Below are 21,955 nucleotides of genomic sequence, written 5' to 3' on the forward strand. Positions count from 1 at the left end.
AGACAGGTCCTCACTATGTAGCTCTGTGGTCTGGAACTTGCTATGTAGACCAGGTTGGCCTCGAACTCAGCTCTGTCTGCTTCTGCCTTCCAAGTGCTGGGTTAAATAAAGATCTTGTACCACCATGCCCAGCCCTGTCTGTTTTTTACCTTGTGTTTACATCTTATTTACTGAACAGAGGTTGTAATTGACTGGTGCAGACATTGAATGCATTGTACTTTTTTTTTTTTAATCCAAATAACTTCCTGTGTGTGCTTGCATTTTAAAATGAATCACAAGTGACAAGTTTAAAGAAAGTCAAAGGAGCTAGTTAGGAAGTGCTGAAATCTAAGTTGATACAAACTGAAGGAAAAATTTTCAGGATGGATAGCAGAGCACAAGAACATGCTTCATTTTAAGAATGCCATTAAGAATAAACTTGCATTTGAGACAGTGAGGTGATTTTTTTTCTTTCTTTTTTTTTCTTTTTCTTTTTTTTTTTTTTTTTGCACCATTCTGACACAGTTTGCTACCATTCTCCTGTCCACAGGTGGAAAGAAAAGCATGGATCCTAGGGAATCATGCAGTGTAGAGGAATACTACTTTATTTCTAGGTATATTCTCAGCAACCTTTGTAGGTCGTAGGACTTTTAAATTTTTATTTATTTTTAAGATGGAGTCTCACCAGATAGCCCTGGCTGTCCTGGAACTTGCTCTGCAGACCAGGCTGGCTTTGAAGGCAGAGATCTGCCTCTGCCTCCAGAATGCTTCGATTGCTTTCTTTCTTTTAAAAAATTTTAATAGGGAAGTATAGCACATCTATGTCAGAAAAACAAAAACAAACAAACAAAAACACCCATAGGTATAATCTCTTTATCTAAAATTTGAAGAACTAATATTGGGGTTTCCAATACTTACAGGTGGTGTTGGAGACAGATAAATGATAATCACCTTTCAAAGTTGGTGGCTTGGTGGAAGGAGACTCATTCAAAGACCTAATAGACACATGTAAAACCACATGGAATGCATTAGGACATGCTTATGGCAAATGCTATTCGTGTGTGTGTGTGTGTGTGTGTGTGTGTGTGTGTGTGTGTGTGTGTTTTTGCGTGTGTGGTGCTGATGAACTCAAGGTAAATTTCAAAGTGTTTCAAACACAAATTCTGTGACCTACTTCTTCCACCCACTACATCCTCTTTTATTCAAAGTAACACAAAGGAAAAACAGTTTTGAAATCAAAGTGAGACTTCTACACCCCAGCTGCAACTTCACTATGATATCATGACTAAGCTGATATGACTCATATATTTTCCGAAATTATGTAATTCATAACAGTTCCTGAAGTCATTTTTGGTGACCTACAGAATACCATAAAAGCCAAGTTTCTGTTTATTATGTCCTTATCGCCCTTCAGAAAATTATATACCTAATCAATATTTAGTACATTTATGGCCTAAATATAGAACCAAGCAGGTTAATGAAAAAAAAAAAAACTTTAAAAAACCCTATGTCCTTAAACTATGAAACTGTTGGTCTTGAACAACCATGTATAAATAATAGTTGGGTTAGGTTAAGCAACAGTGTCATGAACTAACAAACAAACGTCGTTCTTCGGGTTTCACAGGGCTTATGTTCATAACGTCCTGCACATGTCAAATGACTGCTTTCTTCTGAGACCCAGTTTTTAAAAAATTGAAATCAAAAATTTTAATTCCATCAATTAAAAAATTTAGGGTGGTGATGTAGCTCAGTAGAACAGTGCCTGCCTCGCCTTTCTGTGCAAGGCTCCAAGTTCAAGTCCCATTTCCCAGCTCAGAATTAGCAGCACAGCTGTACTCAAGATTTTGATGCAGGGCTGCTTCATACTAAAGTGGCTGTGTATAGGCTGCAACCCTATGAAATGCAAATCCTCAACACAGTGCTCCAAGGGAGGTTGGGGGTATCACGGCTCTGCAGGAGTAGTCAGAGAGGAACCGTTTTGTGAGAGAATGAAGTAGAACAGTGGGGGAAAAGGAGAAGTCCTTTCAGCTTCCACAGAATTTTCCAGAATGTGTGAAAGTCCTCCATATCCGAGAGTGGCTGGTTGTGGATCCTTCAGCATTTGTGTGGTGGGAGATAGCACCGGTGTGGAAATATAATCTGAAGAGAGTGTGAACTGGGTCGGTAGGCAAAGAACAAGATAGTCTTCGCTGTGGTGTAGCAAGTGAAAGGTTTCTGCTGTGCTGCTTTGCCCTAAATTGAGCTAAGCAAGTGGGCATGCCCCTCCCCAGCTTCCTCTTTGTCTGTGCCCCACCCACAGGAATTATAGACTGAAGAGTTTCCCCTTCTACTCTGGTTTCACTTGCTTTGTGTCCTCCTAACTTCTAAATTTGTATTTCTGACCTTGATTTGTTCTCTGAATCAAATCAAGCCCCACTCATAGCCCACTGGTGTTTACACCTCTGTGTTAAAAAGCACAGTGTGGTAAGTTTTTTTTTTTTTTTTTTTTCCAGATAGAGTTTCTCAGTAACTATGGAGCCAGTCCTGGAACTCGCTCTGCCTTGAACTCACAGAGATCTACCTGCCTCTGCCTCCCAAGTGCTGGACTAAAGGCGTGCGCTACCAACGCCCAGCCTTGTCATCTGTTATTTGTCTTTGTTTTTGACTAGAATGGCGAGCATGAAAACTGTGTGAAATTGGACTAGGGAGGGCTGGGGATTATTGAAGTTGCCCCCTTGAGTTTGCACCTGTGTACTTATTGCAGCTCCACATGACCCTGCCTTCCTCAGGGGCTCACCTGGACTCTGCTGAGACTTGACCTAGAGATTCACCATAGAGAATTAGTGGAAATAGCTGACACTCTGTCTGCTCTTACTGGTGTAAACCCAGAAATCAGAGTTTTAGTTCCAAGGTTCTGGATCCCTGGCCCAGTGGAGAGCACTGCTTTCCTTCCCTCATCCCTTAGAGGAATTTGTCCATTCCCAGAGCTTCTTGCACAGACCCAGACTGCATCCCTTTCCTGATGTGTATTCTGGGAGTTCTGACCTTGGGTCTTTAGCACAGGCACAGCAAACAGTGGAGCAGTCCAGGCTTTGTTTTTCCCCATTTTTGTTGTTGTTTGGACAAAGAGTTTCACTTTGTAGCCCATACTGGCAAGGGCCAGGGTGTGTGTGTGTGTGTGTGTGTGTGTGTGTGTGTGTGTGTGTGTGTGTGTGTGTGTGAGAGAGAGAGAGAGAGAGAGAGAGAGAGAGAGAGAGAGAGAGAGAGAGAGAGACTATACCTACCTACATACATACGAATGTCTACCTAGGTAGCCAGGCTGGAACCCTAGGAGTCTGTTCGTGATGTTGTTTGGTCCACACTGTAACAGTGCCTTTACCCAAAGTCCAAAACCCTTAATATTTCATTCCATGCTCATTAACTGACCTCCATCTGCCTCTTCAGTCTCACAAATCATAATCTTTATTTTTTCTTTTTAGAGAGGGTCTCACTGTGGAGTTCTGACCAATCTGTAACTCATTATGTAGACCAAGCTGGCCTTGAATTTACAGGGAAGGGATCCACCTGCCTGTTTGAGTGCGGAGATTAAAGGCGAGTGCCACCACAGCTGGCCTCATGCAATATTCTTGCTGTGATGTTCTACACTACAGTACAGCTGAGCTACCTTTTCACTTCTGCATTGTGTGGTTTGCTTTCTCTTAGCTGCTACCTCATTCTTTCTAAAAAATACTTTTATGTATGTTTTGCCTTCGTGCAAGTCTGTGCACCATGTATATATAATATTCCAGGATCTCCTAGAACTGGAGGTGTAAAAAGTTGTAAGCCACCATGTGGGTGCTAGAAATCAAATTTGGGTCCTCTGGAAGAGCAGCCAGTGCTCTTAACCACTGACCCATCCCTCCAATCCTGACCTCATCCTTTTGATACACATACTATGCCCAGGAAAAGCATCCTTGGTGCCAGGCAGGGATGCCAATCCTGCTATGTCCTTCCATATTGCTTGTCCCCCTTTTTCTCTTGGCAGGTGAACACTTTATGATAATTTTGTGATTGTTCTTCCCCGGTGTACTAGACATGTGTTTCTTTTTATCTCTGTCACATCGACAATGCCAGGAGGTTCTTAATGAGTATTAGTTGAATAAGTGAGTCCTGGTTTGAAAAGAGCAAAAAAATGTAGAATGTGTTCAGGAAAGTTGAGGAAAAGCATAAGGAAGATAGGGTCCCTAACTAAACACTACGTAGTGCCAGGCAGGGGAACTCAACTACAGCACATGGCAGAGGAGCGCAGGGCAGTGGGTCTCCAGCTGACCTTTTATTGGTCTCATTTTGTAAGCATGTTTCTAGTTAGCTGAAGAAAAGCTCAGCTGTTTCATGCAGTGGTTTTAATCACTTACAAAATGGAATAGGCAACTGCTTGGGTGTTTTTATTTTTAAAGTCTGTGACCAGGTGCCGAGGAAACAAGGCTCTTCAGGTCTCAGATTTGAGTGTGGATGGCAGTAAAGATACTGTAGTAAAGTCTGGTGAGTTTCTCTCTCTCTCTCTCTCTCTCTCTCTCTCTCTCTCTCTCTCTCTCTCGTGTGTGTGTATGTGTGTGTGTGTGTGTGTGTGTGTGTGTATCACTGGCTAGCCTGGAAGTCACTGTGTAAATCAGGTTGGCCCCACACTCAGGCGTCTGCCTCCTGAGTGCTGGGATTAACGGTGTGCACCACTTTGCCAGGCACCAGTTTATACTTTATTGAGAGATTTGGGTAGGATTACCAAACCTGTTGCAAAGGTTATAGGAAAACATGACTACCAATGGTAAAAGTTCAGGAAGTGAGCTGCATTGAGAGGTTGAGGATGTCAGGGGCACTTTCTAAGAGACAGTATCAGGAGTGGGAGGTGTTCCAGTTTGCCTTCCAAGAGAGCTTTTTTTTTTTTATTGAGTTGTTTGTAATGGCTCCAGGACATCTAATTTGTAATATCTAGTTATTAAAAGAAAATAATTGCAATGGAAACACAACAGCTAGGTGTTTTAGAGTATGTTAGCAGCTACATTTAAAAGGTGCTTATTATAAACAATATATTCAAAATAACTCACAATGTTTCTGCCTTGCCCTTATTTTTCTTACAGCCCCATTTTTATATGTAGTTAAGATATCGGGATGTGAATAGCTTTTAAAGCCCTCCCTTTGCTCAACTCTGTAGATAACCTGCTGTGAACTTTAAATGGTGGATAGTTTCCCCGTCCTAAGGACGGTCTGCATCTTACGCAGCTTATGGTTCCCTGATTAGTTTATCCTGTTTCTGGTTCTTGTTTTTAAAAGCAATGCAAGGCTGAATCAAGAGTGGCTGGATGAGCTGGGTCTTACATATGTATTTCCTGTAAAAAGGAGCAGGGCCCTACTAGAGTGCAAGAAGAACCCTGTGTGAAGTGTCCCCTTTGGCTTGCTTATGTACTATGTGGTCTCCAGCTGGAAGCATTATTTTTAACTTTAGCTTAAGTGATTTTCTTTGCCCTCTTCCCTCTTCTCCCCTCTTAATAGTGTGGGACAGGAGGCCTCTGAGGGGTGGGTGTCTCTCTTTGTTGCCTAGGGTGGCTTTGAGTGCAAGCCATCCTCTTGCCTCAGCTTTCAGTAACTAAGGTTACTGGTAGGGGCCATCATGCTGCCAAACATGTTTAGTGGTTTTCAAACTTGAATTCACATGAGAATCACTTGGAAGGCAACATAAGTTACGGACCCCCAGATTGAGGATTTCTGAATGTTTGTATTTCTGACAAGCTATTTGTGCAGTTGCTTTGGGGGAACCACACTCTGAGGAACGCTGGTCCATGTTATTGACAATGAAAGTACAATATCAAGGTTGGGTTTCTAAGTCAGTAGGTGTGATTGTGATCTTAAATGAAACTGAGTTCATGTACCAGCCTGTGTCAAGGCAGATGAAGACCAAAGGATTGTATTGGCCTCTCCTCAGCATCGAGAACTCATGTAGTTTGTGAGCATGAGCCTGATGCGCCAAGCTTTTATGCTGAGTATTTTACTGTAAAATCCAATGATGAGAGCCAGTTGTGGTGGCCTTCACTTGGAAGGTGAATGCAGGAGGGTCAGGAAGGAGTTCAGGGCCAACCTGGAGCCCTGTGAGCAGTACACAATAAAAAAGTTGTGGTGAATAAAACAGGGCTCCTTTTTGGCCATTTCCTAACCTGCAAGATAAAACATGTCATAAGCAAAAGTGTCAGAAGAAAGTTAGAGAGAGCTGTAGACTCCAGAGGGAAGAAAGACCAAGACAGAAGAGGTAGACAGTCCCAGGAGGACTGGGCTATTTTCAGAGGTGTTTTAAAGCATCTGGTCAGTAAAGCTTGAGTATCTCAGCCTGGATGAATTTCAAAAGCCCAGTGCTGTGTTGCACTAGGGTTTGGCTTAATTTTTCTTTCTCCCTTTGGTTCTCTGGCACACCAGTGGCATCAGAGTTGAGATGGTACATGTTATTTTGTCTTCTCTGAGCCTGTGCTGTCCTCATTTGGAGATGTTCTGTGGAGATAGTGTAGTCAGTTACTCAGCATGGCCCCAGCAGAGAAAGCTTGGAGACTGTTGAACAAGCTGGCTGACTAAAGGGCAAGCTTCTTCACAGTTTCCTGTTGGTGCCCCTAAGCTTTGTGATTGCAGAGTCCAGTTGCCAGCGGCCTGAACCAGCTTTCTTCTGGATTGACTTTAAAAGGGAACTGTGTTAACACAAAAAGGGTGCTATCTAGCAGCTAAGAATTTTGAGTCAGAACCTTGAATGAATGTTCGTTAACTTTGATCTGGTATGAAGCATGCCTGCACTCTCAACTTTCCTGGGGTTACCTAAGTATTTAACAGGAAGATGATCTCTCCGAGCACCCTGTAGGAACTGTTTATCATTTGTCTTGCTTTAATATCCACATCCCTTTCCTCTGTTCCTTTGCTATTCCCTCTCTTCCTTCCTTTCTTTGGAGACAGTCTTAACTGTGAGTGTATTTCACTGACCTGGAATTTGTATGTAGCCCCCATTCTCCTGAAACTCATGCTTTTCTTGTCCTAGCCTCTGGAGTGACCTGATAATAGGTGTGTGCTCCTGGCCTGGCTTGGATACCTTGTCTTGTGCATTCCACAGAATGCACTCATAGTAAATGAGTGTTGAGTAGAGCAAGGACTTGTTTCAGCCCTTGGACTTTATTCAGTGCCTGGCTCAAAGCAGAAGGTGGTGAATGAGTTGATGAATAGACTGATTGGGAAGATTTAAGGGACCATGCTCTTGGGTTAATTAATTTTCTAAAAATTTACTACTACTTCTACTACTACTTCTTCTTCTTCTTATTGTTATTATTATTATTATTATTATTATTATTATTATTATTTGGTTTTTCGAGACATGGTTTCTCTGTGTAGCTTTGGGGCCTATCCTAGCACTCGCTCTGGAGTTCAGGCTGGTTTCGAACTCATAGAGATCCGCCTGCCTCTGCCTCCCGAGTGCTGGGATCAAAGGTGTGCGCCACCAACGCCTGGCAAAATTTGCTTATTTTAATTTTGTGCTCGCCTATTTGTGCTCCACTTGTGTGTCTGGTGTCCATGGAGGTTAGAAGAGGGTGCCAGGTGCTATGGACCTTCTGAGCTGTCTCTTTAGCCCTAAACACACACATTCTCTCTCTCTCTCTCTCTCTCTCTCTCTCTCTCTCTCTCTCTCTCTCTCTGGTGTTTTGAGACAAAATTGCTCTGTGTGGCTCTAACTATCCTCTAAAAATGATTATTTTTAAGTTAAAATTTTTTTTAAAAGATTCTTATTTTGGAGGAGGCAGCAGAGTCTATTGGTTGAAAATGTGGAGAGGAATGGCGTATACTTTATTATAGTAGCTCTGGTTTTGAATCTCATTAGTACTTTTTTTCTGAACTGGTATTGTTCGTTTTTTACTCTTTACTCTGGTCCTTTTTGAGGGGCCCACCACTAGGTCCCAAATAAATCACACATGGAGGCTTATTCTTAGTTATAAATTCCTGGCCTTACCTTGGCTTGTTCCTTGCCAGCTTTTCTTAAATTATCCCATGTATCTTTAGCCTTGAGGCTTTTATCTTTCTCTATTCCTGTGTACCTTTTCTTTCCTTCTTACCCGGTGTCTGGCTGGGTGCCTGGATAGCTGGCTCCCGAAGTCCTCTTCCTCTCTTGTTCCCAGATTTCTCCTCATGTTTATCCTCTTTTCCTGCCTTGCTACTGGGCATTCAGCTCTTTATTAGACCATCAGGTGTTTTAGACAGAAACAGTAATACAGCCTCATAGAGTTAAACAAATGCAGCATAAACAAAAGTAACACACCTTAAAACAATATTCCCCAGCATACTGGAGGCAGTACATCTTTGTTTTCTTGGTTGGTGACTTGGTCTGGTAAAGCAGTTGATGTTGGTTTCCTTCTGGGCACCAGTGTCCTCTCCCTGCACCTACTTCGTTAGTAGGTGCTGTCATATGTTGGGGGTGGGAGTGGCAGTGATGGTCTCTTGTTTTTTGGTTTTTCGAGACAGGGTTTCTCTGTGGCTTTGGAGGCTGTCCTGGATCTAGCTCTTGTAGATCAGAGTGGTCTCGAACTCAGAGATCCGACTGCTTCTGCCTCCCAAGTGCTGGGATTAAAGGCATGCGCCACCAACGCCTGGCAGGTCTCTTGTTTTTGAGACTGAATCTTGCTGACAAGCCCAGACAAGCCTGGAACTTGGTTTGGGGATTTTTGTGCAGAAGCTTTGCTTTCCTGGTTTTGTTTTCTTAGGATGTTAATACATAACATTTGTTCCTCTTTCTTAATACCTGATCACTGATAAGGGATTAAGTTAACTCAGTTTGACAATGAAAATGTTGGATCAACTACTTTTATCCTGGACGTTTTCAACATGCATGCTAGACGTGCCTTTTATCTTGAAGTCTCGTTGTGTATGATACACTTCAGAGATATGTCTAAACTCAGTCCGTGCTCAGTTACCTGGTTGTTTAAATGTCTTCCTACAGCTAGCTTGCTTGCCATGATCCAGAGTGATTCCAACATTGTCGTTGTTTCTGTATTCTTAAATCTGTTACCTCCTTGCCCCTCCCATCTTCCAGGAGAAACTGGGTCATTTGTTCTGCCGGAATCTAACTTTCTAGGTGTGGTTGATGGCTTCCTTCATGAGTTATTTGACTTGGCAGCATCTGAACCTTTTATGTGCTAAGAGTTTGAACTTAGATCTTTATTAAGGTCAGGGTTTTTTTTTTTTTTTTTTTTTGGTAAGAACGTGATTTGTTGTGCTACCCATTTGAGCACTTTATTGTCTGCCACAATTGACTGTAGGTTTAAGTGCTCAAAACCTAAAATTATTTACTTAATTTTTATGTGTATGAATGTTATACCTGTATGTATGTATGTATGTATGTATGTATGTATGTATGTATGTATGCCATGTACATACCTGGTACCCATGGAGGGCAGAAGAGGGCCTTGGAGTCTCCTCCTTGGAATTACAATTACAGATGGTCGTGAGCTGCCATGTGACTGTTGGGATCTGAACCAAGGTTCTCTAGAAGAGCAGCAAGTGCTCTTCACTGCTGAGCCACCCCTTCAGCCCCCATAATCCTTAAAAAAAAAAGAAACATTTTTAAAATTGTGTCTGTGTAGCTGTATGTGTGGGTGCTCACTGAGGCCAGAGGTAGCTTTAGATCCTATGGAGCTGGAGTCATGGGTGTTTCTGAACTGTCTGATGTGTCTACTGGGATTTGAGTTTAGGTCCTCATGACCAAGTATCGAATGTTGTTAAATGACTGAGCTGTTGATCCATCCTGCTAATAATTTTTTACCTTTATTTCAGAGAAGCTTGATTCTTTGCTCTCAGACTACGATATCCTCTCTTTGTCTAATATCCAGCAGCACTCTGTAAGGAAAAGGGACCTACAGTCTGCGACGCACTTAGAAACACTGCTAACTTTTTCAGCTTTGAAAAGGTAATTGGAATTATACATGCAGTAATATTGGGACAGTGTGAGTGAGGGTGGGGCTTGTTTTGACAAAAGCAGTAAAAGGTATCTACAGAAATCTTAGGAAAGCTGGGTGTTGTTGGTGGCACACACCTTTAATCCCAGCACTTGGGAGGCAGAGGCAGGTGAATATCTGTGAGTTCAAGGCCAGCCTGGTCTACACAGTGAGTGCCAGGATAGGCTCCAAAATTACACAGAGAAACCCTGTGAATACTTCTTAAAGATTTGTACTTGATGTAATTACGGTATGTGTGATTCTAACATGTTTATTGCATATTTTTAAATATTTAAAAATTTTATCTGTATTCTAAAGGAAATGAGTATCCCAATAGTTTATAAAATCCTAACAATTTTATTAATTGAATACTTATAATACTTTATAGTTTTAAATTTTTTTATGCATTGTTTTGGTATGAGTGTCTTGCCTGAATGTATGTCTGTATACCATGTATGTGCTTGGTGCCTTCAGAGGCCAGAAGAGGGCATTGGTTCCCTTGGACTGGAGTTATAGAGGTCTGTGAGCTACCATGTGGGTGCTGGGAATCCAGCCGGGATCCTCTGGAAGAGCAGCCAGTGTTCTTAACTGCTGAGCTATCTCTCCAGCCCCTAATTTAAATTTTTTTAATGATTTGTTTTTACTGTTTATGTTTGTGACTGTGTGAGCATATGTGCATGGATGTGTGCTAGTGCTTGAGGTGTGTACTAGTGTCAGATCCCTTAGAGCTGGAGTTACAGGCTCGTGTGAGCCACTCAGTGTGGGTGCTGGGATCTGAACTGACAGTTAAAAAGGCAACAGGATGGGACTGGAGAGAGACGGCTCTGGTTGACAGCACTGACTGCTCTTGCAGGGTACCCAGTTCGATTCCCAGCAGCCACATTAGTACAAATATAATACATAAGAAAAAATACCTAAAATCTTATTTAAAAAGTAGTAGGGGAATATAAATGAGCTTTTTTAAAAAAATTCACAAGATAAGACTTTTTCACATAAAGATAAACATGAGTAATGTTATCAGTGTTTTTTAGGGCAAAACCCCCAGCTCAAGCAGCCCCAAAAGCCTAGGCTCCATCCACTTAGTACTCCAGTTAAAGAGACAGTGGTGAGACACACATCAGTAATTAGGGGTCCATGGACCATCAAATTCATCTTCTAGGTTCCAACATGAGGTTTACGTCTAAGCAGAGCAAACATTGGGTCATGGGAAAGAGAGACTTATGATTAAGCAGTGCTGGTTAAGATGTGGTTCTCTGTCATTGTCTCAGTTCTGGTCCATTGGGTGGTCCAAAGACGGATGGTTGTCATTACTCTGATCCCCCCCCCCCCCAGACAGGGTTTTTCTGTAGCTTTGGAGTCTGTCCTGGAACTCGATCAGTAGGCCAGGCTGGCCTCAAACTCACAGAGATCTGCCTCCCAAGTGCTGGGACTAAAGACGTGCACCACCACTGCCCAGACAAGAGCCAGTCTCCCCAGTCCTGACAGCAGATTCTTAGTGCAGAAAACCCAAAATGCAGTTCCTGGGACTTCACTGGGAAGAACATTAGAAGACACTGATACATCTCAGGAGAGCTTTAACTGTGAAACAGGGCTTTTGTAATAGGGTGCTTTTTTTTTTTTCCATGTCCATCATAACCAAAGTGGAAAGAACATTAGTGATAATGAATAAGGAAAAAAGGCACAGTTTTGGATAGCAGAGGAAATGAGCCAAGGTTTTATGAAATGATGTATTGTGTCTCTCTAACCGTTAAAAATATATAAGCAAAACTAAAATTACCTTGTATGCTCAAAAAGTTAAAAATACTTGTTGCTCTGGAGACAGCCCTAGTCTGGTTTCTTCCTGGCAGTTGAGAGATTTATACAGACTCACAGGGAAGTAACATTTCATATTTTCAACACCATAGCTGACAAAATTTGTTCCTATGGTTGAGATAAATAACGTATCTTGCTTTGCCTTGGGCATTAGTGGGCACATTGAAAAGGTCTCTCTGTAAATATTAATGAAGTCCAGCTCAGTGACCCCAGTTTTTTTTTTTTTTTTCATAATGAAAATGCTTTAAAGTATCAAACCGTATAAAGAACTGGAACATATGTATTTTAATATCTGTACTTAATATCTACTTCCCTAGTAATAATTATGCTTTACTGTCTTTCAAGGTAGGTTCTGTTGAGAAGGAAAAAACCACAGGCTCTTTTAAATAAACCCAGAAGCAGCATTTTGGTGATTTTACACAGTAGTAGGCGTTCTTCCATAGGATATCAGTTGCTAGAAGCAGTGGGATACAAACCCATTCAGTTTCACAGTTGCCTAGCTGTGTAACCGTAAGTGTATAACTTCAGGGCGCCAGCTTTCACTTTTGTGAAGTAGAGCTAATACACAGATTATCTTAAGAGCAGGTAGATAAAAGTAACAGCATATAACATAGTCTTTAATAGTAAATGTCTGAGATAATCAGGATACCCAACTTCAGCCTTAACTGTCCACATGTGTTTCCTTATTAGTCAGTTTCCAGGAAAGATAAGTGCATAATCTTTACCCTCATTCCCCAGGAATTAGTTAATGAGTTCCTTCCTTCCTTCCTATCTTTCTTCCTTCCTTCCTTCCTTCCTTCCTTCCTTCCTTCCTTCCTTCCTTCCTCCCTTCCTTCCCTTTTTTTTTTGACTATACAGAATATGAAGGTTTGTTTTTTAAAATTACACATTTTTAACCAGAATACACAGATGCACTTATGTAACAGTATTTTTTGCCAAAACTGTATTACATAATACTCAGAAATGCAGGGAATAATCATACTCTAAAAATTAGATAGCAGGTGTGTGAATCTCAAACAGCCTTCAGACTGAGGCAGGGAATGTTTGGTGACACCACCAGAGAGAGAGCTGTGCTGCAGATGAAACCATGACTGCAGACTGCCTGTGTTCATATAGTGCTAAACAAAACAGCCTCCATTCTAGTCCTTTCAAATTGGGTCTTGGTGATACAAGAAAAAACAGTCAAGTAGAATTCTCAAGCAGTCAGATGTCTCCTTTGTAGTTTGTGTGTGTGTGTGTGTATGTATGTATGTATGTATGTATGTATGTATGTATGTGTACACGTGCCATGAAATATACAAAACTCAAAACAAAAAACAAAACAAAAAAAAAGTTGTTTTTTGTTGCTGTTGTTTTGGTTTTTGAGACAGGATTTCTCTTATTGCTTTGGAGCCTGTCCTGGAACTAGCTCTGTAGAACAGGCTGGCTTTGAATTCACAGAGATCCACCTGCCTCTGCCTCCTGAGTGCTGGAATTAAAGGCGAGCACCACCAACGCCCGGCTAGAGACCATTTTTAAAGAGTTTCTTTAGTCAGTGGGGGTGGCATACTTCTTTAGTTCCAGCACTTGGGAGGCAGAGGCAGGCAGATGTCTGAGTTCTAGGCCAGCCTGGTCTACAGAGTGAGTTCCAGGAGAGCCAGGACTGTTACACAGAGAAACCCTGTCTTGGAAAAAAAGAAAGAAAAAACAATTTTTTTTTGTTTGTTGTTGTTGTTCTGCTAAGGATTTATTTATTTATTTATTTATTTATTTATTTATTTATTTGGTTTTTTGAGACAAGGTTTCTCTGTATTGCTTTGGAGGTTGTCCTGGAAATCACTCTGTAGACCAGGCTGGCCTCGAACTCAGAGTTGCTCCTGCCTCTGTTTCCCGAGTGCTGGGATTAAAGGCATACGCTACCAACGTCCGGCTCTGCTAAGGTTTTATAACTTTGTCTTTATAGGAGAAATAATGCTACATGTACCTAGTAAGTTGTTAGCTGCTGTGGGTCTGGAGAGATCCCTTGGCAGTTAAAGCACTTGCTGCCTTTGCAGGAGACTGGAGTTTCCTAACACCCATGTTGGACGGCTCACAACCACTTGTAACTCTAGCTTCAAGGAACCCAACACTTCCTTCTGGCCTCCCTGGGCACTCACCCACATGTCCACATGCCCACACACAGAGTTATGGAGAAAATCTTTTTTTTTCCTGAGGAAAAAATATGGAACACGTCACAAATTTGTGTATCATCCTTGTTCAGGGGTTATGTTAATCCCTCTCTGCATCATTCTAATGTTAGTGTATATGACGTTAAAGTGAGCACATATTATAGATCCTGAAAAAAATTATTAGTTATAACTTGGATAGAGATATATTTGTCTCCTCTCTTCTAGATCAGAGTGAAATGGAAATTAGGTCTCTATTTTATGTCTAAACTGTGAATGCACTCTCTCTTCAGGCATTTTAAATTATACCTGACATCAAGTACTGAACGCTTTTCACAAAACTTCAGAGTTGTGGTGGTGGATGGGAAAGAAGAAAGTGAGTACAGTGTAAAATGGCAGGACTTCTTCAGTGGACACGTGGTTGGTGAGTACGGGCTTGCCTTGTGCGGTGCTCTTGGGTTGCTGTGTTCTGTGCTCATCACTCTTGGCAGTGGTGGGATTCCTGACAGAGACAGAAGAGGAAGGATTTACCTCAGTGCATGGTTTGCAAGGTTTTGGTTCGAGATGTTCTGGATCTGAGGTGAGACAGGACATCGTGGTGAAGAGGCAGCTCACTTCATGGTGCCAGGAAGCATGGAGAAAAGAGAGGAGCACAGGGACACGACACATCCTTCAAAAGCATCCTCATGACTGACTTTTCCCAAGTACATTCCGCCTCCTCATTAGTCATCCATTTAAGAGTTAGTCACCTGTGGATGAATCCCTTGGTGAAGTTAGATGACAGTAGTCTAATCACCTTTCAGAAATCTAACTGCCAACTCAGCTTTGAACACACAAATCTTTAGGGGCATTTTTAGATTTAAACCATCATCAGTCTCAAGCTTTAGCTTACTGACAAAGTCTTTCTCTTTTCCTCACCTTCTCCCTCTTTCTTGTGGATGGGTAAGTTAAGAGGTGTGATAGCCTGTTACGTGTTTTTATTTGAGCTATGTGAGTTTGGAAGCAGAAACATTCTAATAGGAGGGCATAAGTATTTAGCATGTCGTTTAGCAAGCGTCCCTCCTTTCCTCCCTCCCTCTTAACGTAGCCCATGCACACTGTCATTCCATCCCTCATCAGCCTCCAGATAGTGTAAAGCACCGACCAGAACCTGCTTGGTTTCCTTTTTACTTTTTTCTAGTTCGGGTCATTGGGCTTGATAGAATATCCTGACCCATTTTTTCTGGCCCTGATATAAGGTTTTTGTTTTGTTTTGTTTTGTTTTGTTTTGTTTTTTGGTGAGACAGGGTTTCTCTGAGTAGCCCTGGGTATCCTAGAACTCACTTTGTAGACCAGGCTGGCCTCTAAAGCTTCCCTCTGCCTCCCAAGTGTTGGGATTAAAGGCATGTGCCACCACTATCTGACTCTAATACAAATATTTTTGATAATTAAAATACCTTCTTTTTTCCCCAAGGTGAGCCTGACTCTAGGGTTCTAGCCCACATAGGAGATGATGATGTTACAGTAAGAATCAACACAGATGGGGCAGAGTATAACATAGAGGTAAGTCTATATATATTTAAGAGGGGTTGTATTTGGGGACATGGGTTTGACATGGGTTTGAGAGAGGGTCTTTTGTACTCCATGATGGCCTCTAACTGGCTATGTAACTGAGGTTGGCCTTGAACTCCTGATCCTTTTGCCTCTATTCCTGCCTTCTTTCCTTCCTTTGAAGTTGTCTTTCTTTTAGTAGCTTGTCTCTGATTTCTAAGGAGCTTTTTAGCTGTTTAAGGATGTTAAGGCTATTAGGTATGGTAGATTACATCTATAATCCTACGTGGGAGGTTTGGGTAGCAAGATTACCATGAGTTTTCTGCTTAGCACTCGGGATGGCAGGAACACGGTGTGTGTGGGGGGGGGGGCGGGGGGATGATGATGGGATGGATCACTGTAAGCTCAAGACCAGCCTGGGCTACATAGTGAGCTCTGAGCCAGTTTGAACTACATAGGGAGACCCAGGGTGCTTTAAGAAACTTAAATAAAAATCCGAAGTGCTGCATTTGTGCCGTCGCATTGCTTGCCGTGCTAAGAGTAGAGCCCAGGATCTCTTCATCCTAGCTGATATGCACACTGGCACCACATGTTTTGAGAATATTTTTCTAGTGAGAATATTTTTCTAGTGCTTTTTCTGTATGCATATGCATACTAAGTGTGGCTATCCAGACTCTTCTTCCTGTAAAACTGGGTTTAGAAAATAGTTTGTCATCAAATGTTTTTTACTTAACAATATAAACAATATAATTATGCATATCTTCTCGGGTTACTAAATATAGATCTAAATGAAGTGTTTCCCAGTCCTCTGCTGATGATCGTTAATTGTGCTTTAATTTCTTGAAGTGGAGTGTTCTAGAATGAACAGCTGTGAACACACTTTTGGTGCATATATTTAATTGGAGTAGTCTGGGTGACCAGTCTATGAGGTTTTCATTGTTGTGTTGTTTCCTTTGTTTCTGAGATTGAATCCTCCTCTGTGGCTCTGTAGGAGGCTGTACTCCCTGTGTTAGGGCCTTAGCATTCTCAGCAGCATGTATAAGGTTCATTTCTCTACAGCTTCACCAGCATGTTTGATGATAGCCATGCTAATGGGCATGAACTGGTATCTCACAATTCATTTCCTTATACATGCATAGCTCTGCATCTGTGTTTAAAATCCTTTTTATGGGGGCTGGAGAGATGGTCAGCAGTTAAGAGCACTGACTGTTCTTCCAGAGGTCCTGAGTTCAATTCCCGGCAACCACATGGTGACTTACAACCACCTTTAATGAGAGATCTGGTGCCCTCTGCTGGCATGCAGGCAGAAGACTGTATACGTAATAAATAAATAAATAAAATCTTAAAAAAAAAATCCTTTTTACATTCTTCCCAGCTGAGACTAGTGTATTTATAGAAAACTTGGTTTTGTAAAAATGGTAACAGCCCTTTGACTTGTGTGAGTTTTGTTTACTGTGGCAGAGCCATGTTATCATACAGTCTTCTAGATCATTTAGATTTCACTGAGGTTGAAATTGCAGATTAAAATGAACAAAAGCCTGCTTTTTCTGAAACTTATAGAAGGGTCAAGCACATTGTTAAGTATCCAGTCGTTTCTTATAAAAAGGATTTTTCTCTGTGTAAAACCTATCATGATAAAAAGATGTTGCATGTCTGAATGTTAAAGGCACCACATGAATAAGTGTGTTGCCTGACATCACTGCAGCGTAACAATGCTGGATTTAGGGTAGGAACTGCAAAATTATTTAAAATGAAATTATTTATGTAAAAGGATAAGACATTTTTTCTTCTTTGCAAGCTTGTATAAAAATATGCATAAAATAGTAAATAATTGAATTTATTTGCAGAATAGATAAAGATAAAGCAAGCAATTCTCTAAGAAATAATATTGCCCAAGAAAAAAAGAGTGTTGTGAGAATTTTATTTACTGTTTAGAAGTTCTTCTTTTTTTTTCCTATTTCATCGTACATGTTTTTCTTTTTAGCCACTTTGGAGGTTTGTCAATGACACTAAAGATAAAAGAATGTTAGTTTATAAGTCTGAAGATATCAAGGATGTTTCACGTTTGCAATCTCCAAAAGTGTGTGGCTATTTAAAAGCGGATAGTGAAGAGTTGCTTCCAGAAGGGCTCATAGACAGACAGCCATCTGAAGGTAAGACTTAAAAATACACTTCAGACATGACATAAGCACATCACAGAGGTTTCCAACAGTGGTATTTGTTAATTGATAAAAATAGAATGATTATTAAGTAACTCTAGTGTTTGGAAATATAGTTTTGTTACAGAAACTTAATTCTTTTTCTATTATGTAATAATTGAAAACACTAGGAAAAATAGGTGAAGCGATAATTGTCTTAAGAGACTGAGGAAAGAGACCTTCAGAAGTTCTTGTAGACCTTCAGAAATATGAAGATACCATTTTTGAAAAGTAGTCTTTAGCACTTGTAAGAGATTAATTGGGTGGAGAGCTTTGTGGTATTTGAAATATACAAAGGTTATCAATTTGGAGTCACTTAAAACAAAAAAAAACTGTTTGGGGGGGTTATTCTTCGATCTTCATTTTATTCATTTGTTAATTTTGAGACGGGGGTTTCTCTGTGTAGTTCTGACTGTCCTGGACCTCCTTGTGTAAACCAGGCTGGCCTCCTGCCTCTGCCTCATAAGTGCTGGGATTAAACCATCATCTGATAAATACATTCTTACACAGCTAGATTATTTGAAATTTTGTTAACCTTTTATATTTTCTATTATAAAGAAATATTTGTAGTTATGTATGTATACAATTTTATTGAAAAGATGTACTGGTGATTTTGCTTCTACTCACTTTAGTGAGGCTCCCAGACTGACAAGTATCAATGTCTTAGTGTGCTTTCTATTGCTGTGATAAACACCATGATCAAAAGCAACTATTGGAGGAAAGATTTTATTCTATTTTATAGCTTACAGTCCATTATAAAGAGAAGTCAGGGTAAGAACTTAAGGCAGGAACTGAAGCAGAGACCATGGAGAATTGCTGATTATTGGTTAGCACCTCATGGCTCCCTTGGCTTGCTTGCTTGCTGCCTGTTTTTCAAGGCAGGGTTTCTCTGTGAAGCACTGGCTGTCCTGGAATTTGTAAAGCAGGCTGGCCTTGAATTTAGGTATCCTCCTGTCTCTGTCTCTAGAGTGCTTGGATTAAGGGTTTGTACTACTATGACAGGTTTAGCTTGTCTTTTGTTTGTTTGTTTTTTGTTTTGTCTTAACAATCCACAATTCACAATCACCTGCCCTGGGATGATAAACAATAAGTAGCAATTCTCTGTGGTCTCTTCTTCAGTTCCTGCCTGGAACTGATCTTGAACTCACTATGTAGCCAAAGATGACCTTCAACTCCATGATCCTTCTGCTTCTACCTCCCAAGTACCAGGATAATAGTCACACACTGTCATATTTGTCCTTAATGGTATCTTGAATAATAATAAGGTAACTGTACATTAAAACTTGGGCCCCCTTGGTTGAAGGTCAACCTTGACTACATAGTGAGTTAAAGATCAGCCAAGGCTGTTGTGAGAGACCCTGTTTCCACTCTTTCCCTTGGAAAAAAAATCTACCTTTAATAACAATTAAATAATGTTTATTTCAGAAACATGTTAGAACTAAGTGTTATTATAAAAACCCTCCTTGTTTTGATGAATTTTAATTTAATAGTGCATACAAATTCATATTAGAGTTTGTTCGTCGAGTGAAGAGACGAGCTGAACCTAATCCCCTGAAGAATACTTGTAAATTACTGGTGGTAGCAGATCATCGATTTTATAAATACATGGGCCGAGGAGAAGAGAGCACCACGACCAATTACTTAGTAAGTATTGGATAACACACAGGGTGACTGAGCAAGTCATTCATGTGGTAGTATTTGACAACTTAAAGAAACTGGGCCTGTGCCAGACATCACACGATTTCCTTTCGTCTGTTTGAGGGCCATTTACTAGGATCTTACATTTCTATATAGAAACTATACTTTCAACATTTTGAGAATGCATTTTGCTTTAAAATTACTATTTTCTAAATATTAGACTAATACAGACTATATTAGGGGGGAACACTTATGCAAGTGAGCTCTTTACAAATGTTAGTATGGGGGGCTGGAGAGATGGCTCAGAGGTTAAGAGCACTGACTGCTCTTCCCGAGGTCCTGAGTTCAATTCCCAGCAACCACATGGTGGCTCTCAACCATCTGTAATGAGATCTGGTGCCCTCTCTGGCCTGCAGGCATACATGTAGGCAGAATACTGTATATATAATACATAATAAATAAATGTAGTATGGCATGCATAGGTTTATGCTTCAGAGTAAAAAATGGGTATGTTTATGAACTTGTGTGTATTTTCTGCTTGTGTCTGTATTCCACAGAGGTTTTGTCATTGTCTCGTTAAAGAGATAGGATAGTATATGAAATAAGTGAGGCACTCATAGCCGTGGTTAACCCTATGATAGGATATGAAATAAGTGAGACATTTATAGCCATAGTTAACCCTAGGATACTATATGAGACATTCATAGCCGTGGTTCACCCTAGGGTAGTATATGAGACACTCATAGCCGTGGTTCACCCTAGGGTAGTATATGAGACACACATAGCCGTGGTTCACCCTAGGGTAGTATATGAGACACTCATAGCTGTGGTTCACCCTAGGATAGTATATGAGACACTCATAGCCATGGTTCACCCTCAGGCAGAGATAGGAAGGAAAGATTAAAGAGGTATTCATACTTGATTATTTTTTTCTTTCAGTCCTGGGGATCAAACTCAGGGCCTTGTGCCTGCTAAGCAAGGGCCTGTCCTTGCACTGAGCTATACCCCCAGCCTGACATGGAACTTTCAGCATCAGCTACTACATTTTTAAAGTCAAGCAAATGACTTTTTCCAGGATTCTTTTTTCTCAGCATAACCCCATTCATCTATGATGACTTGGCACTGATTAGAATGTTGTCATTGAGGGAGTAAGAGAGAATGCAGCTGTTCATAAACCAGCAGCCCATGCTAAAGACTGTTTCCTCATTGCCTCCTGTCCCACTCTCTCCCTTTCATTCCAGCCCTCCCTCAGCCTCCTTTCCTTCTCTTCTGTCACATGGATGGATTTGTTAGGAAAAGAGTGGGGTCCATCGTACGGGAATAGCTGGAATCATTGTGACTCTTGTTCCTAAGCAAAAGAGTCTCTCTTGAAGAATTAATTCTCCTCTGGGTTTGTATGAAAGGACTCCTTGTATTTTACTTCTTTGTATTGTATACCATGAATGTGAGAATGCTGAGGTCCACTTTTTTTTTTTTTTTTTTTTTTTGTGGTTTTTTTGAGACAGGGTTTCTCTGTGTAGCCCTGGCTATGGCTGTCCTGGAACTTGCTCTGTAGACCAAGCTGGCCTCAAACTCACAGAGATCCATCTGCCTCTGCCTCCCGAGTGCTGGGATTAAAGGCAGGCTTCACCATTGCCCAGTATAAGGTCAACTTTTTCAAAGTGCATTTCTCATCACTACTTAAAGAACAATTTCTCCATAGCTGGAACAACCCTGTTAGCCCATTTTTTGAACAGATAAACACTCCTTTTTTGTTGTTGTTACTTTTGTTGTTTTGTTGTTGTTGTTGTTTTTTCGAGCAGGGTTTCTCTGTACAGCTTTGGAAGTTGTCCTGGAACTCGTTCTGCTTTGTACACCAGGCTGTCCTCAAACTCACAGAGATCTGCCTGCCTCTGCCTCCCAAGTGCTGGAATTAAAGGTGTAAGCCACCAATGCCCAGCTTGTTGCTCTGCCTCTATCATGTGCACATAAGCAAGTACGTGTATGCACACACGTGTGCCCATTTGCACAGAAAACATGCATATGCATATATGTATTCTTTCCCACCACAAAAAAAAATGGGGGGGGGAGCCGTATCACCATTTTACCTGTTCTAGGGCCACATTTAAGGCAATCTTGACACAGAGTAAAGACTGGCAGCTTCTTAGATTTTCTGATAAATCAGAGTTGATGTTTTCCTTTCATAATTGACTGGAAGGGCAGTATTTAAAAAGCCCAAGGTATAATATTCTTGAAGCAGTGTTTCAAGTTTGGCTCTAGGGTCCCTTCTTCGATACTATTAGTGATAAAGGTTAGTTTCTTGATGCAAGTCTTACATTTTCTTCCGTTGGATGCTTATTCCATTAGGTTTTGTTAATTTGACATGAGTTGTAGCATTCTACATAACTTCATCTTTTATATCCACAGATAGAGCTAATTGACCGAGTAGATGACATATACCGGAACACTTCATGGGATAATGCAGGATTTAAAGGTTATGGAATACAGATAGAACAGGTATTTATCAATAGTAGGCCTTGTGTTGATTCATGAGATTCTGTATAATAAATATTTTTATTTTTTCCAAAACCCTAAACCTACCTTAACATTAATCACAAGTATTGCCATTTGTGATTTTTTTTAAATGATAAATTATATTGTGTTTTTGGTATGCAATTCTAGATGGTAAAGTTTCTGTGCTGAGGGTTATTTT

At 40.8% G+C, this 21,955-nt stretch overlaps 1 protein-coding gene and 1 non-coding gene across 2 annotated transcripts in view; one reads left to right on the forward strand and one right to left on the reverse strand.

The window, feature by feature from the left end:
• Nucleotides 1–21,955, forward strand: part of Adam17 (ADAM metallopeptidase domain 17) — a 44,049-nt gene that overhangs the window by 1,141 nt on the left and 20,953 nt on the right. Inside the window, 6 exon segments of the mRNA NM_001243992.1 lie at nt 9,781–9,913; nt 14,191–14,321; nt 15,351–15,439; nt 17,412–17,580; nt 19,136–19,269; nt 21,670–21,759. Coding sequence (NP_001230921.1) covers nt 9,781–9,913; nt 14,191–14,321; nt 15,351–15,439; nt 17,412–17,580; nt 19,136–19,269; nt 21,670–21,759 — 746 coding nt within the window.
• Nucleotides 13,948–14,055, reverse strand: LOC113831454. Its single transcript, XR_003487006.1, has one exon. It is a non-coding gene; the product is annotated as a U6 spliceosomal RNA (small nuclear RNA).

Source organism: Cricetulus griseus, chromosome 7 (assembly GCF_003668045.3).
Source record: "Cricetulus griseus strain 17A/GY chromosome 7, alternate assembly CriGri-PICRH-1.0, whole genome shotgun sequence".
Lineage (NCBI taxonomy): Eukaryota > Metazoa > Chordata > Mammalia > Rodentia > Cricetidae > Cricetulus > Cricetulus griseus.